The 16,668-nt window shown below is 41.5% G+C and overlaps 1 protein-coding gene across 5 annotated transcripts in view; it reads right to left on the bottom strand.

Annotated features, from left to right (window-relative positions):
- Window positions 1–16,668, bottom strand: part of THSD7A (thrombospondin type 1 domain containing 7A) — a 226,894-nt gene that overhangs the window by 94,318 nt on the left and 115,908 nt on the right. For all 5 annotated transcript variants that reach the window (XM_033166291.1, XM_033166292.1, XM_033166288.1 and 2 more), the window contains one exon: window positions 13,520–13,723. In XM_033166291.1, coding sequence (XP_033022182.1) covers window positions 13,520–13,723 — 204 coding nt within the window. The remainder of the gene's footprint in view (window positions 1–13,519; window positions 13,724–16,668) is intronic.

Below are 16,668 nucleotides of genomic sequence, written 5' to 3'. Positions count from 1 at the left end.
ATGATCTAGGTAACTCTTCTCATAGGACAATAGCAAAGTGCTTAACTGTACCATCAAGGCCAATGAATGATTTCTAGAAAGGCTGGCTTTTGCTGGGAATACCAAGAACTTTATAAATTTTGTAAAAAAAAACTTGGAAATGTTTTGTTGCAACTATAGGCAGAAATGATACTTTTTCATCGGGGTGATGAGTATCTCAACTACAGAAGCATTTTGGAAATTGAGTTATAATAGCATAACCATTCTGTCGTTGAATATTTTATAAGGTTATTCTAAAAGTGGAAAGATAGCAGAGTTTAGGCATTTCAGAATGGATGAACTAAAACAAGCCAAAAAAATTCAAAGTTCTGGACAGTATGCTTTACAAAACCTGTTCAAACTATCACATGTTTCCTTGACTATAAGTTGAGTTGTCACATTTGAACATGTTTGCATGTACAATACTTGAAATAGTTACCTAAAAATGTAATACACGAAGCAACCATTCTTTGTTTTTAACAGATATATGGAATCATAACTTAATTGTGGTACTTTTTGCAATCAAGCCATGACAAGATTACATGGCTCTGTTAGTTGTACTTGTGTGCACTTAATGAGTTACTGATTTCCTATTCATATTCTCTAAGTCAATTACTTGTTAAGCAGCATCTGCATTTAATTAAGAGTCTTAATTAGTTGATACTTAATATTCTTAAGTCATTTCCTTTTAAGAAGCCTAAGTAAAAATAGCTCTGATTTCAATTAAGGCAAATATTCATGGGTTTCTTCTTACATCTGCTGGTGGGGTTGGGATATCTCCCCCCTAGTTGTTTAAATATAATAAATGTCTCTATGCTAAAATCAGTCACATGTGACATTTTGTTTGGACCTCCTTACACTGACTGATTTCAGAAAAGAAAACATTTTCAGCACACTGATGCATTAATTTTCCACAAACACTGCTGTTTTCAATAACATTAATTAAAAACAATGATTGTATTTATGTTCACTGTGAAGCATTAATTTTGAATATTTAACAGGGATTGTGCTTGGCTTTGAATGACAAATTGTTTGCATGCCGCAAGGAAAAAATAAAACCGTGTAACTAGGTTTTGTTTAAAGTTCACTTCTTGTCACAATTACAGAATTGCAGACTTCAGGACATCCTACCTGAGGAAGAGAGCAAACATTATATGTTTGCTACATGTATAATGGTACCTCGCAATGCACACCATGAAGTATGAAGGGGCTGTGAGTGTCCCCTAAAGGCCAGAAAGCTAAAATTAGATAAGGATTTCTGACCCATGTCTGCCACGTGTTGACAGACTTAACCAACATAGCAAATGCCCCCAATCAGGCAATTATAGGCTCAAAATATATTTGCAGAATCGGGATAATTCTGTATACAGAATCAAGCACAACAGTGATGATATGAGGAAATATCCCCTACTGCTTGAAATACTGTGCCCAGGATAATAGCCTATAAGGAGGAAAAAGATAATTATAAGCCGTAATATATTCCATCCCTAAGAGATCTATAAGCTTGAAGAAGCAGTGTTCACAAGCAAGCGGGATAATTGCTTTCCTATGTCTCACTGCCATACACATGAATCATGGCCAGGAACAACAAGTGCTTAATAAGGGCTTGTTGAAATTCCACAGTTCCTTCCACCGACAGAGATGGGGATTTAAAGGCTGTTCAGGAGTGGCATATTCCCTTTACTGTAAGTGATTATTTTGTGTACTGCTTCTTGCCCAGTGAACGAAAGGAAATGTGGGAAATCCATGTACATTACAAGTCTGTCCAAAGAGTGCCACTGAGTGGTAGGGAGGAAGCTCTGTTCTTACTGAAGGGCGACTGCACTTGAATGGTGTTGAACAATGTCCAAGGTGGGCCAATGGCATTATCAGCTATTATTATTCACTGGTTGTGGGAATACGTTTTAGTTTCTCCCGCGCGCGATAGCCGCTGCACTGATCCGAGAAGAAGATCCGGCCGGAGTTAGAGCCGGGATCCCTCCGCGCTCCCAAAAGCGCACCATGAAGCCTCTTGCTAACAGCTGCAAGGCTGTTTTCCCACCCGGAAGGGCTCGTTATTGCTAAGTTGTAATTGGTTGGTGCTGAGTTGGTGACGCTGTATAATTTCTCAATAAATAGCCCCTGCCTCAGTTTGAGGCGACGGAGAGCTCGCTCACATTCAGTGAGTGCACTTCACGTTGAGACTGCAGTCTGATTTATTTTGGCCTCCTTCTGCTTCTTCGGCCACTCCTTTTGCTTTCCTTGCTGCCTATCGCTATCTTCTTCAGCCCTTCAACTATTCCTAAAACTCCTCACGACCTTCAAGAACCCTCATAACCAGTGGGAGCAGGCTTCTCCAGCGACTGGTTATCCCGACAACTGGTGCCTCCACTATGCAGACTGGTCCATTCTTAACTGGCCTCAGTACCTTTGTTGCCAATGATTCCCTTCAGCAATGCCAGGGCTTGCTTCCTTTACCTAGGCTGCAACAAAAGCCATTCCCCCTCCCCATTCATTTTCAATTCAATTCATATAGTTATAAGGGTTTGAGTTCTGTTTCCTACTTGGGTACATGGCAGTATCCAGGAGAGCTAAATAAACCTGCTCATTCACTGTCCAGCAGGTCTTGTTTGTTGCTTTGTTAAACAGATTTCGGTGTTGTTAAATACATTTTTCATTCTATATGGTGTACTGATTCCAGAAATATTAAGAATACTGTATGCATTATGCATTGTTTTGTGAATTTGAAAAAGCTTTGGTTTTCATTTACTTTTTTAAAATGAGCAAAATCACACACACACGCAAACAGATCCATGTGGTTATGCTGTGACACACAGTATCATTCTAAGATAATGGGTATGCATTTGGGATGCAATATTAATATATTCTCAAATCCACTCTCAGGTATCTTAATGGGAAATCATATGTATCTCCATTTATATTACAACCATCAATCAGGCTTATGCTCATGTAGACACTGTCTAAATTTAACAAACAGGGATAAAAAAAATAAAGAGGCAATGAAATAGCATTTCCCAATCTAAAAAATAAGTATTTTTAGTTGTAAAATACTGCACCATCTGCCAGCTATATACAGAAGATATATTAAGCAAGTGTGTGAAACAAACACTTTCCATAACCGTGTTACCTCAGAAAATATATTTTAAAATCTAATATCCTCAGGCATTCAAGCTGTGATAACTTGTTTTTTTCCCCCTCCCCTGATAATATGATCTCTTTCAACTTTGAATTTTCTGCTGGAGAAGTTCGAGGAAAGGGAACAATGGAGTAGAACTACTAACTTCTTCTTTGTGAAATGCTGCAATCGGAATCTAAATTGCCTAGAGCACTATGTAACATGGCCAGGACATTTTCTTTGTAAGTAGCTCAGCCTCCCCTCCATTAGGCCCTCAAAGCCTCTGGAAGAGGATGATGCAGGCCTGCGCTTCCATGATTAGAGAGCAACATCAGTTAACAGGAAGGGTTGAAACCAGCCTTGCGCAAGAGGAAGGCAAGCTTGTGCAACTGGTCTTTGGAACACAGCGAGAAGAGTTAATTTCCCTGCCTGATCAAAGATAGATTTAAAATAAAAAATAAAAATTAGGACTAAACAGTGCTTAATACCATGGCAAACCAATTGTCCATTAAGCCCAATGCCATTAACATGGTTATTAGATTTATTTTATTCAATTTTTTTAAAAAAATTAGCATCCTAAAATCACCATATGTTATTTAGTAACATATTTTCAGCAGCCAAAATCTAGCACTGAAAGAAGCAGAAACTGTTGGAGAGAAAGAAACTGCTGATTTGGCTGTTATCGGCATTGTTTAAGTTCTTAATTCACACAAATAGCATGGTGCCATGGTCACTGTTTTCTGACACAGGTGGTGTGCACTGAAACAGCACAGCACTTTGCGTTCAATATCAGTGGGCTTCTCCTGTGCAATTTGACAGCTACTTGAAACATTTTCAGGGTTCATTTGTTAATTCAGTCATACTGGGAATGATAAGGACCAGTGAACACCAGCGTATCGATCATAGTCAAGCATAGCAAGCTGCTCCCATTGCTTGAGTCAATCAAGTGTCGTTTTGGTAAAAATGAGAAGTGGGAGGGGGGGGAACTAAGTTTGAAGACAGGCAGGGGAGTAAAATCAATCTGAGTCATGGGACCAAAACAGATCAATCTATCCGACCGATAGGCCAAATTTAAATAAAGCAGAGCAAGGGGAATATAAAATGCTGAAGGTGCAAATCTAGAATATTTTATTAACTGTAGATTTCTAGTGTGTTTCTAACTACTGTTTGTGATACTATATTGCAGGGATAAAGAACCCAGGGCCATCCAGATGTTGTTGGGCTACAACTGCCACCATCTCTGCCCACTGACCATGCTGGCTGCGGCTGATGGGAGTTGGGGTCCAACAACAGCTGGTTCCCTATCTCTGCTACATTGGCTCATTTCTACCAACAAATACGATGTGGATGCAATCCAGCTCAGGCACGAAAACTAACCAGCAAGCCATGAGCATGAATAATAGATCAAAATAATTCCATCATGTCCTGTCTGTATGCTGCCTTCTTTAATTGCATCAACTTTTAGGTTTTGCGGACCTAAACTCTGTTTCACCATGAAACAACCTACTTATTAAAGTTAAATTTAAAAAAAAATTCTAGCAGTTTCAACAAAGTTAGCCATTGTAATGAAACAAAATGGTTAGGGGGGGGCTATGTTTCATGAACAGCTCAGCTGAAAACAGTTTGTACGCATTATTGAACAGCTTTCCTATAACTCCTGTCTTGTTTGCATTAATTTATAAAACAGATAATCTCTTCCTGGTGCTTTGACTGTTTCTACAGTTAAGATAACGGCGTTTCCGTGCGCTGCTCTGGTTCACCAGAAGTGGCTTAGTCATGTTGCCAGCATGACCCAGAAGCTGTACACCGGCCCCCTCGGCCAGTAAAGAGAGATGAGCGCCGCAACCCCAGAGTTGTCTGCGACCGGACCTAATGGTCAGGGGTCCCTTTACCTTTACCCTTACAGTTAAGATGTTGAACTATGTCTTAGATTCTGAAGTCCTTGGATCTTGAGCTGCCCAACAGTTGGAAGTTCATTCTACTGAAATCACATACATCAGGTCTTTAAACTAGCTGCTGAGGAAGCTGATGTTCTCTTGAGGATTTAGATATTTCATAGCAGGTAAAGAATGATTTCACACTAATAAGAACTTAACAAAAATTGTGGTCTAGATTAAAGAAAGGTCAATAAGCGAGTAAGAGCTGAGTGAAGGAAATGAACATGACAGGCTACAAAGAAAATAATAGGCTAATAAGATGGATTTTTAAAATATCATTCATCCATCAGCAGAGTTATTCCAAGGCTTAATACCATTTAAGAAAATCATCTACGTTAGGCAAAAGGGCCATCAAAGAAGACAGGTCATGGGTATAGTCAAATTGCTTTTGACAGTCTTGCACTGCCTTCCTCCCACATCGCTGCTTTCCCATTCTTGGTTTCTGTCTGTCCTGTTTAAAATAGCAGTGGGCAAACTCCCACAGGGTTGATTAGCAACCAGTTTGATATTCACAAGCTTTCTCAGTAAACATTCAGAAACAGGTAATCTTTTGTACAGTAGTTCTGTCGCTTGTAATGTTGTAACGATGTGCACTTGATGCATGTGCACCTTATCATATAGTCCACAGAATCCATTGCATCTGCAGCTATAGCAGAGCGTCACTTGGAAAACTAACTGCCCCATGGAGAAACAAGCAAACCATACAGAGGAACAAGGGAATGGGATTTGGATCTGGAGAGGGGACAACAATCACAGTTAGGGAAATGTATGCATACCTCTCCACATACTTAAACAGATATATAATTTAAGCATTTTGTATTATTTTCTATGCTTATAAAAATATTTTAAGTGAGATAATTGATGCCAGTAGAAGTGATAATAGCCAAATGGATGGCTGCTTCATCATTCAATGCAGAGCAACCAGTGAGAGTTCCACAGAGAACTGGATCAAAACTTTCTGTGTACTTGCCTCTAAAGCAATTAGCTTTGGACGCCTGGACTGCTGAACACTGACTAAGCATGTGCAAAATCTCATTTAACTTGAAACCCTAGATAGAGGTTTAGAAGCCATATAGACAACACAAATAGGGGAAGGGGAGCAGGATCTCAGCAGCAAGGAACATGAAGTCCATCTAGAGCAATATTGTCTACTCATTTCACAGTAGCTTTCCATGAAACTTTCCCATCCTACTTAGCGATTGCAGGGATTGAACCTGTGGACTCCTACATACAAAGCCATGTGTTCCTACCACTGAGCTACTTTCCTTCCCCTATTCCCCCTATCTGGCTGCATGAAGTGGAGGTTGAAGGGACAGGAGATGGATAAGAAGGTCCTCATTCACTGTAACGTCTGCAAAAGTGCCACATAAAGGGTGGGGAACCTGTGGCCCTCCAGATATTGGAGTCCCAGTCATCCTTGGCCATGATGGCTGGGGCTGATATGAGTTGGAATCCAACAACATCTGGAGGGCTACAAGTTGCCCGTCCCTGCTGCGAATGATACAACCAGTACACATGACTTGATAAAAGCAAGTCTTCTTGACCAGGCAGCTCAGCATATGTGCCTACAGTTTGTGTGTTTAGGGGATCTGTGAAGGATGTTCATGGAATGTGCAAAGGCTGAGGGAGGGAATTTCTGTCTCTCACCTATATACACTGATTTCACATAGTTCAACATCTGCATAAAGCTAGTCTGACCCAGAGAACAACTTCTAGGGAGAATGGAGCTTGACTTATGATACAGCCAAACATTGTCAGCTGGAAAAATTTGCGTACTGAACCAGGTCATTATGGATTTTGGTGCCATCTCAATAATAATAATAATAATAATAATAATAATAATAATAATAATAATGTGGTGGGAGAAGTTGCGCTATGAACCCTGCAGCAATATAAATGGCCGCTGTTGTACTATACCAGGGGTAGGTAACCTAAGGCCCGTGGGCCAGATGCGGCCCAATCGCCTTCTCAATCCGGCCCATGGATGGTCTGAGAATCAGTGTGTTTTTACATGAGTAGAATGTGTCCTCTTATTCTCTTATTTAAAATGCATCTGTGGGTTATTTGTGGGGCATAGGAATTCATTCATTTCCCCCCCCCAAAAAAAAATATATATACCCCAGCCCACCACATGCTCTGAGGGACGGTGGACCAGTGGGCTGAAAATGTTGCTGACCCCTGTACTATACTATATGATGGTCCTGGTATCCCCATCTTGTGAGGTAGGGAATGAGGATAAGCAACTATTCTTTTCCTAGATTACTACATTTATGTCTTCCTCAGCAATGTTAGTACAGAATCTTTCACTGCATTATTCCAGTCAGAGAAATGTGTATGGCAGGTGAGGAAAGGTTGCAGTTTCTATACTGTTTCTGAGCAGAGCAGATACAGAGGCACTACACTTATCACAGCAGTCAAGATGGCCCCTTTTCACTGCCATTAAGCCATTTCAAAATGAAATACCTAAAACATTTCAGGGCAAAAAAAGGAACCCCTACAATAATGCTGCTTAATCTCTGTATGCACGTTTTACATTTGTTGTACCTTTGCCGTTCACAAAAGGTTAATCTGCAGCATGGAAAAGTCTTTACCCATCACCTGAGACCTTCAGCCAACTAATCCATGCGATAGGAATTATGATCGGCGTTGATCTAATTTTGCAGGGGGAGGATTGCTTTTTGTTCTTCTTTTTAACTGCTGCAGCTGCTCTAAATTTAAAGGCTGAGAAGTCAAGTTAAAAAAAGAAATCCCCAGCACTTCCTTGTCAGCAAAGAGGAGAGAAGTTCTGCTTTTTCTTTTATAATAGCAACAATAATAAAATGCACAGGAGTATATTATATTCTAGACAATGACAACTTAGGGTACTAACTGTCAGGTCTCCCCCCTCCAGCTTGAATTAAAATTCTGATTACTGCCATGCACTGTGGAAAGGCAATGACAATCACAAGCCTCCGGCAGAAACGCTGGAGGATAAATCTATTATCCCGGTATTGTCTGAATGGCTGTAATGGCTCCTCTCTTTACAACAAATTGAATAGACATGCTCATCCCTAATTATACACAACACCCCCACAGACACTGCTATTTGAGCCTAATTGTAAAATAAGAGACCTCAGGTTTAAACATAATATCCCAGCTAATTATATTTCAAACACATTAAATGATGCAGAGAGCAGGAAAAAGGAGATACTGATCTGCTTTATGGGCTTAGTTGATAATAAAGCAATGAAGTTTACCGTACAGCAGCACCCCATTCCCCCCCGAGATGTAAAACACACTGGCTTCTTACAGTGTGTAGCAAAGCACCCTGGGGCGGGAAAGGAGGCTAAGAAATGCACGGACACTTCAAGTACTTATGCGTCTTTGATCATGTGTTATTTCAGGTTTAGGTTTTAAACTCTGGCTGTTTAAATTGGAGTTCAGTTGTTATGTGTAACTAGCCGTGGGAAGTTAGAGCTGAAGAGGAACCACCTGAGATGAAGGAGTCTTAAGCCAAGATCCCTTACCTTCACACAAACTGAGAACTTAAAACGTGCATCTTGTTGTACCTGTCTCCCTTTGCTCTTTCACAGCTGCTAGGTGCTGTGCAGTGCCGCAAGGGACAATTATGCGAAGTATTTAATGAACGTCCAAGCAGACGGTTTGCACATAGCCCCAGCCTTCGCACTGGCTGTCATCTGAAACCACTAGAGATGGTTGTTAGAGAAGGGAAGTTATAAACTGTGCAAGGGCTTGGAGGCGCAACTCCCCAACCTCTGCCACTTCTATACAGGAGCATGACCTATACAGAGGCCATTGCTCAAAACAGCGCAGGCAGTGGCTCTCCAGGGTTTCAAAGAGGAGACTTCCTAGCTGTACTTTGTCAATGAATAGTGCCATTTTCACTAAGAACATTCCCTTCTTTAACTTAAAGACTGCTTCACTTGTGAGGCACTGCACCCTGCAGCAAGCACGTTCTCAGGTATGCAAAGATTTCCATCAAAGCACTCCTAAAATTACCAGATAAAGCAAGCAAAACTTAGGAATGCAGGAAGCTGCCTCTCATACCGTGTCAGACCCTTGGTCCTTCTAGCTCAGTCCTGTGCACACAGACTAGCAATCACTCTCTAGTGAAGGGGTCCCCAAACTAAGGCCCGGGGGCCAGATGCGGCCCAATCACCTTCTCAATCCGGCCCGTGGAAGGTCCGGGAATCAGCATGTTTTTACATGAGTAGATGTGTCCTTTTATTTAAAATGCATCTCTGGGTTATTTGTGGGGCCTGCTTGGTGTTTTTACATGAGTAGAATGTGCGCTTTTATTTAAAATGCATCTCTGGGTTATTTGTGGGGCATAGGAATCTGTTCATATTTTTTTTTCAAAATATAGTCCGGCCCCGCACAAGGTCTGAGGGACAGTGGACCGGCCCCCTGCTGAAAAAGTTTGCTGACCCCTGCTCTAGCATTTCAGAGGGGAAACACTTCCCATCCTACCTGGAGGCACCAGAGATTGAACCTGGGACCTTCTGCATACGGAGCATGTGCTATAACATTCGGCTACTGCCCTGCCTCAAACTTTTCCTAAAAATGACTCATGTCAGAAGGTGGCTGGGAGAGAACTAGGAGCCTACAGTCCTGAGTGCTGTTGCCCTATCTACTGAACTCCTTCTTTTGGTCATCCTACAGTTTGTCAGAGAAGCAGGATGGAGGTGTCAACCATGACACACCAACACAATCATGGCAGACGGTTCTGCAATGTCTTTTCCTTTCTCGCAGCTCCAGCTCCACCAAACTTCTCAAATGCCCGGTTGTTGTTTTTTACATTGAACCATGCACAGAAATGCAGGGTTCCCTAAAGGTTTTAGATGATACAGAAGACAGTCTATGCAGCAGGTTGAGAAAAAGAAAGGCAGTTAGCTCACTTTCATGCAGAAAGGCAATGCCCTAATAGCCTCCTCATCAGCTGCATCATCCTTCCCTTGGAAATCTCAACGGCTAACAATGGCCTCATTTATAATGAAAGCTCGGGACTGTGTAATTTGATTTGAGCTTTGCCATTAAGCAACCCCGAGAAATCTCAAGACAAGCTATGACTTAAAGGGTTGGCATGCCTGTGAGTGTTGTTTGAGACACACAGCATTTGACAGCTATAGCCATCACCTCGTCGAGCAGTAATGTGGCTGTACAATTAGGAAGATATCTCCATTCCTGCCCAATGTGGATGTTCATCAGAGTGCAGACTTCTCGCCAACTCTTCACTAGTATTTGTGTGGACATTTCCCTACAAATGATGTACTACAACAAGCCTGGCGCTGCCAGAAAACCAAATGGTATCTAACAAAAGTACTCCCCCAGGCATGTCCAAAGTCCGTTTCAGGGGCCTAATTGATTTAATCCGGCCCATGTAGTAGTTCAATCCTTTAAAAAGCTCAACAAAAAAAGCTTAACAACAGCAATCCTAAAAAAGGTCAACAACTTTGGTTGGTCCTTTGGTCGGCTCCCACAGCCCTTCTTTTCATCAAATCTGGCCCTCTTTGAAAATAGTTTGGACACCACTGCGTGACTAGTGCAAGGCTTTCACTTTGCGCAACAAAACTTCCCCTCCTTCTCCTCTCCCTGCTTGCCTCTCTGATTCCCCTGCCCTATCTGCTCCAGAGAGTTGAGGGAGACCCCAGAAAAGATCTAGGGGGCGTGTAGGGGAGAGAAGATGGTGACTTCCGTTGCACAGTGCTAGTCCTTGCGCTTCAACATTTTTGAACACTGCCCAAAGAGTATATGCTGTATAGCAAACTGCATGTTTATTATGTGTAGGTCCCACACTGTGGAAGTGTTTTCTCGCCGTATTTGATGTTATTGCATGTGCAAAGGTATGCCACACTCTGATGTGCATGGCCATATGGGGAAGGGGCAAAAGTTAAAGATCCAAAAGTTAAAAGGATTAGGTAGAAAGGTATGGGAAAGCCTTGCCTCTGCCAGAGACCCTGGAGAGCCCCACTCCAGCTACAATAGCTGAGGCTGCTGAACAGACTCTTGGGCTGGGATGTTCGGGGGCTGTTGTTGGAGTAGGCAGTTACTGTTGGTGGGAGTGGGGGGTCTGTATCTTTATTTTTGATCTCGTGGTTTGTGTGAAAATTGTTCGGTTTGTTTTTGTATTTTTAAATATGCTATTTATTGTTTATGGCTACTTTCACTATGTTGTAGTTACGTATTTTCTTTCATTTTGCAAGCTGCTGTGAGCATGGTTTGAACTGTGGAAACGCAGCATACAAATAAAACTCACCTTGGAGAATAAGGGTTGTTAGGCAAAGGACATATGATGCGCTTAGCTAGCTACATGAAAATAAAGCTTACTCTCTAATTCTTAGTTTTCCCAGTTGAGCCCCAACTCAATTATAAAGCAAAATCTGGAGTCACTGTGCAAGACTAGATACAGCTCTGTGTGCACAAGTAATCAACTCCAATTCCCCTTGCCCAATTTAATTACAAAATAACATTTGGTGTAACGGCTAAACGCATACCAGGTGACCTCTCGCTTCAATCTGTCTGAAGCATTTACAAGACTCTGGCTCTGCCGTACAACTTGCACTGTCTTTTTTTTTGTAACATTTTATTGACAGTTTGGAGCACACTATAGCATTCCTAACAAAACTACTCCTTACCTTTACACCTGGTCGATGCAAATGCAAAAATAGCTGTGCAAATCTAAGTATATACAGTGCTTTTTTTCTAGAAAAAGAGGTGCAGGAACTCCCACCTTTTTTGAGTTGTTTTCTGGCTGCAAAAAGGCCTTAAGCATATATGCATCTCTCCACCCATCCACTTTTTCTATTCCTTCAAATTAACTTTTTAATAGAAGACATTCATGCATATTGCCATATAGCAGGTATGTCCAACAGGTAGATCGTGATCTACCGGTAGATCACTGGACGTCTGCAGTAGATCACTGGTAGATCATTGGCTCCCCCCAAAGAAGCTCCCCTAAAAAAGCTCAACATTTTACCTCCTCCCTGAAAAAATTCAACAACTTTGACCTGAACCTCCCCCCAAAATGGGTCTTCCTCCTTCCTAAAAAAAAAGCTCAGCAACTTTGACTTGAACCCCCCAAAGATCACTGCCAGTTTTAAACTCTGTGAGTAGATCGCAGGCTCTTGGGAGTTGGCCACCCCTGCCATATAGCAATGATTATGTTATACATGCATGTTGCCATATACAGCAATTATTGTGAAAAATCAATTATGATGTAATTATTTCCCTTTCAAACCATGATACAATAGCATTTCCTTTGCCCATGGAATTGTTCCGCAACAGGACCCGTGAAACCGACTTCAAAGGGCTGAACCACATGTTACTGCCAAACCAAACCTACTCCTATGATGAAAGGAAGGAGAGTAGTGCAACCCAGCACCATCAATTTCAATGGCAGCCCCATGTAGTAGTTTAAAAATAAAAATGTACTCATGCCCTCACACTTTGTTTCTTAAGATATTATTAACCTGCCAAAGGAACAATAGCTCAGAAATTAGTATTAATCATCTGCATTTGGATAAAGAGGGAAACATTAATTTCCAGTTGAATTCTATTCAACTAAAAAAAAATGAAATGAAAATTTGAGTCAATCTACCAAGCAAATTCTTATCCTTTCCTTTTTTACCAATTCTATTTCCACCTCCATCTTCTAAAGAAATACTGAAAACATTTGACACTTCACACTGGTGAAAATTAGCCTGTCAAAATGCATGATAAAAAATGGCAACTCAGATAGCGAATGAGCATGGGAGTTCACATCACATTTCTGATAACTCCCTACCATCCTGTCAACAATTACACACATCCACCCCTCATTCACACTGCCGTTCCATCAGCATAAATTTGGCACATGTAAAGGAATGTTGGCAACGCACAAACTGATTGTGATTTGGACTTATCTGAGCCCAGTCTTTACTTTCTGATAGCACAAGATCTATATCCATTACTGGAATATGTATAGTAAATTTTGCTTCGAATCTATAGCCACTGTTTAATCAGAACACTACAACCACAATGCAGAATTCCATGTGTGCAGCAGGTTGTTTTTATCTCCCATTTTCTTCAAACAATTCTCTCTTCTTCCATTCAACACTATCTGCGTTTAAAAACAAACAAACAAACAGACAGACAAAAACAGCAGACAGCATGTCTATTCTAGGGATAGCTAACATGGTGACCTCTAGATTTTGTTGTAGAACAACTTCTGGAGGATGCCACAATGATGGGCCGGCGCTTGCAATTTGGAGGGAGAACAGTTGGCTGCTAGAGCCAAAATAAAAATAAAATTTCCATTGCTGTACATGCAGGACCCTAGTGCACATCATAGGAACTCAAGAGGACTGGGGTTTTTTCTCCCCCCCTCCTCACACCCCCCCCCCCCCCGTGAATCACCAACTCCCCAGAATAAATGAATGAGAAACCCCAGAAAGTGGGCAGATCAGCCTACCATCACTGTTGATGCAGACTACCTGTGGCACCTGAGTACCAGGCCCACACTCCTTCTCATTGTCTGGAATGCAGTCTTCCAGTCGTACTATCCTCCAATCAAAGCAAGAAGGTTCTTCACATGGGATGGCTTCAAGCAGATGAGGACAGTTGCCAGTGCCTCCCGTAGGTTCATTTGTAATGCGACGTTTCCTTAGTTTAAAACCTTAAGTATGAGAAATAAGGAGCAATTATCACAGTGATTTCAATGCACAAGGTATAATCATCGTTTCCCATTCACATTTTAAACTGTGTGGCTTTTTTGCCAAGTGCTTCCTGAAGACAGCTGTGACATGTTTGTTCAATACAAGACTTTATGTAATTAACATCTCTGAAATAACAAAATATCCAAACCTTGAAAGTCTTGGAACTCTTGCCAATGAACTGCTGACTTTTGCATTGTGTGTTCGTGTGTGTGTGTGTGTGTGTGTGTGTGTTAGATAAATCTGAAAAACACATTTCAAGTGCAGCCGCTATGTAAGTTGCATAATGTTGGAGATGCCCCTTGACACTTGCCTGTTCTGTTTATATAGATACTTTTCATATACTTGAGGATGTGAACAGAATCCATGTGTGAGGCTGGTCACCTGTGTGCTTGACCTTTGCCCTCCCGGTCTCATGAAAGCAGTCATAGGAGATTTGATTTTTTTAAATGTATGGGTGGGGAAAAGGCTCTTCCCACCTCATGCTTTTTTTGCCATCTTTTTACATACTGGCATCGGAAATGTGATCTAGTATTTGACAGCATCAACCATAAAACAAATATATTCAGGTCACCTTTGTTTTCTAAACTTTAATCTTCCACCTCTGAGGAGAAAGGCTGCTCAAGTAAGTCTCTGGTGACCCAAAAATCCAGAAAAGTGCAATTCTGACTGAAGAGCAGGCATGGCATAAAACCTTGATCTTCAGCGCTCAGTTCAAGGTGTAGCCAGGCTTCAGCTCTTAGTTCTTGGAATATATTTAGCTTTTTGTGAGGCAGCTCTGAGGCAAAAGTGGGCCATTAAAATAAATAAATAACTGAACCTGAAGGAAAAGAAACAGAATGGAACAAAAGTGCAGGAGAAACAGAAACAGAAAATATAGGTAAACGAAAGAGAAGGATCACAATTATAAGCGTATGAGGGTTTTTTAAAAAGCTGACAAATACACGTATTTATCAATAAAAGAGAATGGAAAGAAATTGGCGTACATTACAAGCCCATATATGTAAACTCAAAAGTAAGCCCTACTGAGTCCAATAGAGCTTACTCCCGGGTAGGTGATAAAGGGCTGCAACCTAAAAAATATAAGATGAGAAAGAGGGAAGGGGAGAGTTTGTACTGATTAAGTAGCAAATGGGAACAAGCAAATAAAAAGGGGGGAAGTTTGTAATTCCTGCAGAACGTTTCTGAAAAGGTTTAAGTAAACTGCAGAGGTCAGTTTGCTTCCAAATCCAAAGGCAAGAAGAGCCCACCAAAACAGAGGAAGGCAAAGACAGAAAGAGAATAACTAAAAGTAAAATGAATTAATTCTCTCTTCAACAATTTGCCTCAAGGTGGCAGAAAAAAATAGATTTTAAAGTTACAGTACAATGGCTGTGTTCAAAATGAAGCTGAAATGTGAAGGCGAAGAAGGGTAAGATTGTATGTGGGTTATGCCTGGAAAGGGACTTTTCACTGTTGACTAGTCAGGAGATTAAAATATTTCTGGATCTGGCCTCCATTACTGTGATAAATCTTGGAATGGGTCTACTATGCATTGGGCCATGCTAATAAGATCTATGTCAGGTTTTCAGAGGTCCTCAGTGTGGCCCCTGCATCTTCCCCATCCCTAACAGAGGTGACCAGCCTAGAGCTTCTTTCTTGCATACTCCAGCCCCTGCAACCTGTGCAAACCTGATTTCAGCAGATAGGTTGGTGAGGGTAGATCTCCCTGTAAACAACAGCAGGAAAGGAAAGGAAAGGAAAGGAAAGGAAAGGAAAGGAAAGGAAAGGAAAGGAAAGGAAAGGAAAGGAAAGGAAAGGAAAGGAAAGGAAAGGATGCAACAATAATGTGGGGTGCAGGTACAGACTAAGAAGCAGAAATTGCAAAACCGGTAGGTCAGAGGAAGGAACAACAGTATGAAGGTGGTACAATTGAGGCCAGCACGTTAAACAGATGCTTGCCCCATTCACATATAAAATAGGTAGGGTCTACTCTTTAAAGAAAAGGGAGAGCACAGGGAAGAAGGAAGACTGCTTCCCTCTCTCCACTCTATGGTTTCCAGCAATCTCCATCACAGTTTGCTTCCAGTATCTCAGCCTTGGGGCTGCGGAACACTTAAAAGCTAGATGGGATGGGGAGGTAAGACAGGAAAGAGGCTGATTTTGTTCCACTCTCCATGAACTCTTTTGGTAGAAAGGAGGAGTGCGGAACCTGTAGCCCTTTGGATGTTGTTGGGCTCCAACTCCCATCAGCCCCAGGCAGAATGGCCCAGTGGTCAGGGATGATGGGAGTTGTGGTCTGGCAACATCTTGAGGGTGGCAGATTACTTGCCTCTGGTGTGATGAGTAGAGTTTCCCACCAGTGCTTTGTAGGTGAACTTGACTAAGGTGTTTAAGATGCATGTGACTGTTCTGCAAGACTAGTTTGGCTCTTTGACATGTCTCAGGTGCAGCTGCAGTTAAAATGCTACTGTAAATTCCTGGAGCAAACCACTGCAATGTGCTTGCAATTCGCTGAGAGGAATGGTTTTATTATGTACACATAAATGTTTTGAAGAGCAAAATATTTCTTTGGAAGCTGAACGTTTGGCTATTTCGTGAGCACAAATCATTCCAGATGGATGGTGTCAAGAATGCTATAACTAAGTCCATGGGGATTTCTGTTTGTGAGTGAAGGTGACTTTCTCTGCAGAAATATTTCCTTCTCTGAAATATTGGCGAGTCCACCCTGTTTTCTGACTTGCCTCTACTGAGCTCCAAATCACTGCAGCTGCTTCTTAACATTATTTGTATACAACCTTCTCACCAAAGATCACGGGGCAGTTTACCACATAAAAATACAAAATGAAAACACAAAGTACATAAAAAAACCAAACCAATAACCCCCCCCCCCCGCCCTGCTCCCACAAACACATTTTAAAAGCCATAA

Source organism: Lacerta agilis, chromosome 12, assembly GCF_009819535.1.
Source record: "Lacerta agilis isolate rLacAgi1 chromosome 12, rLacAgi1.pri, whole genome shotgun sequence".
NCBI lineage: Eukaryota > Metazoa > Chordata > Lepidosauria > Squamata > Lacertidae > Lacerta > Lacerta agilis.
This window is presented reverse-complemented; position numbering and strand designations above follow the sequence as displayed.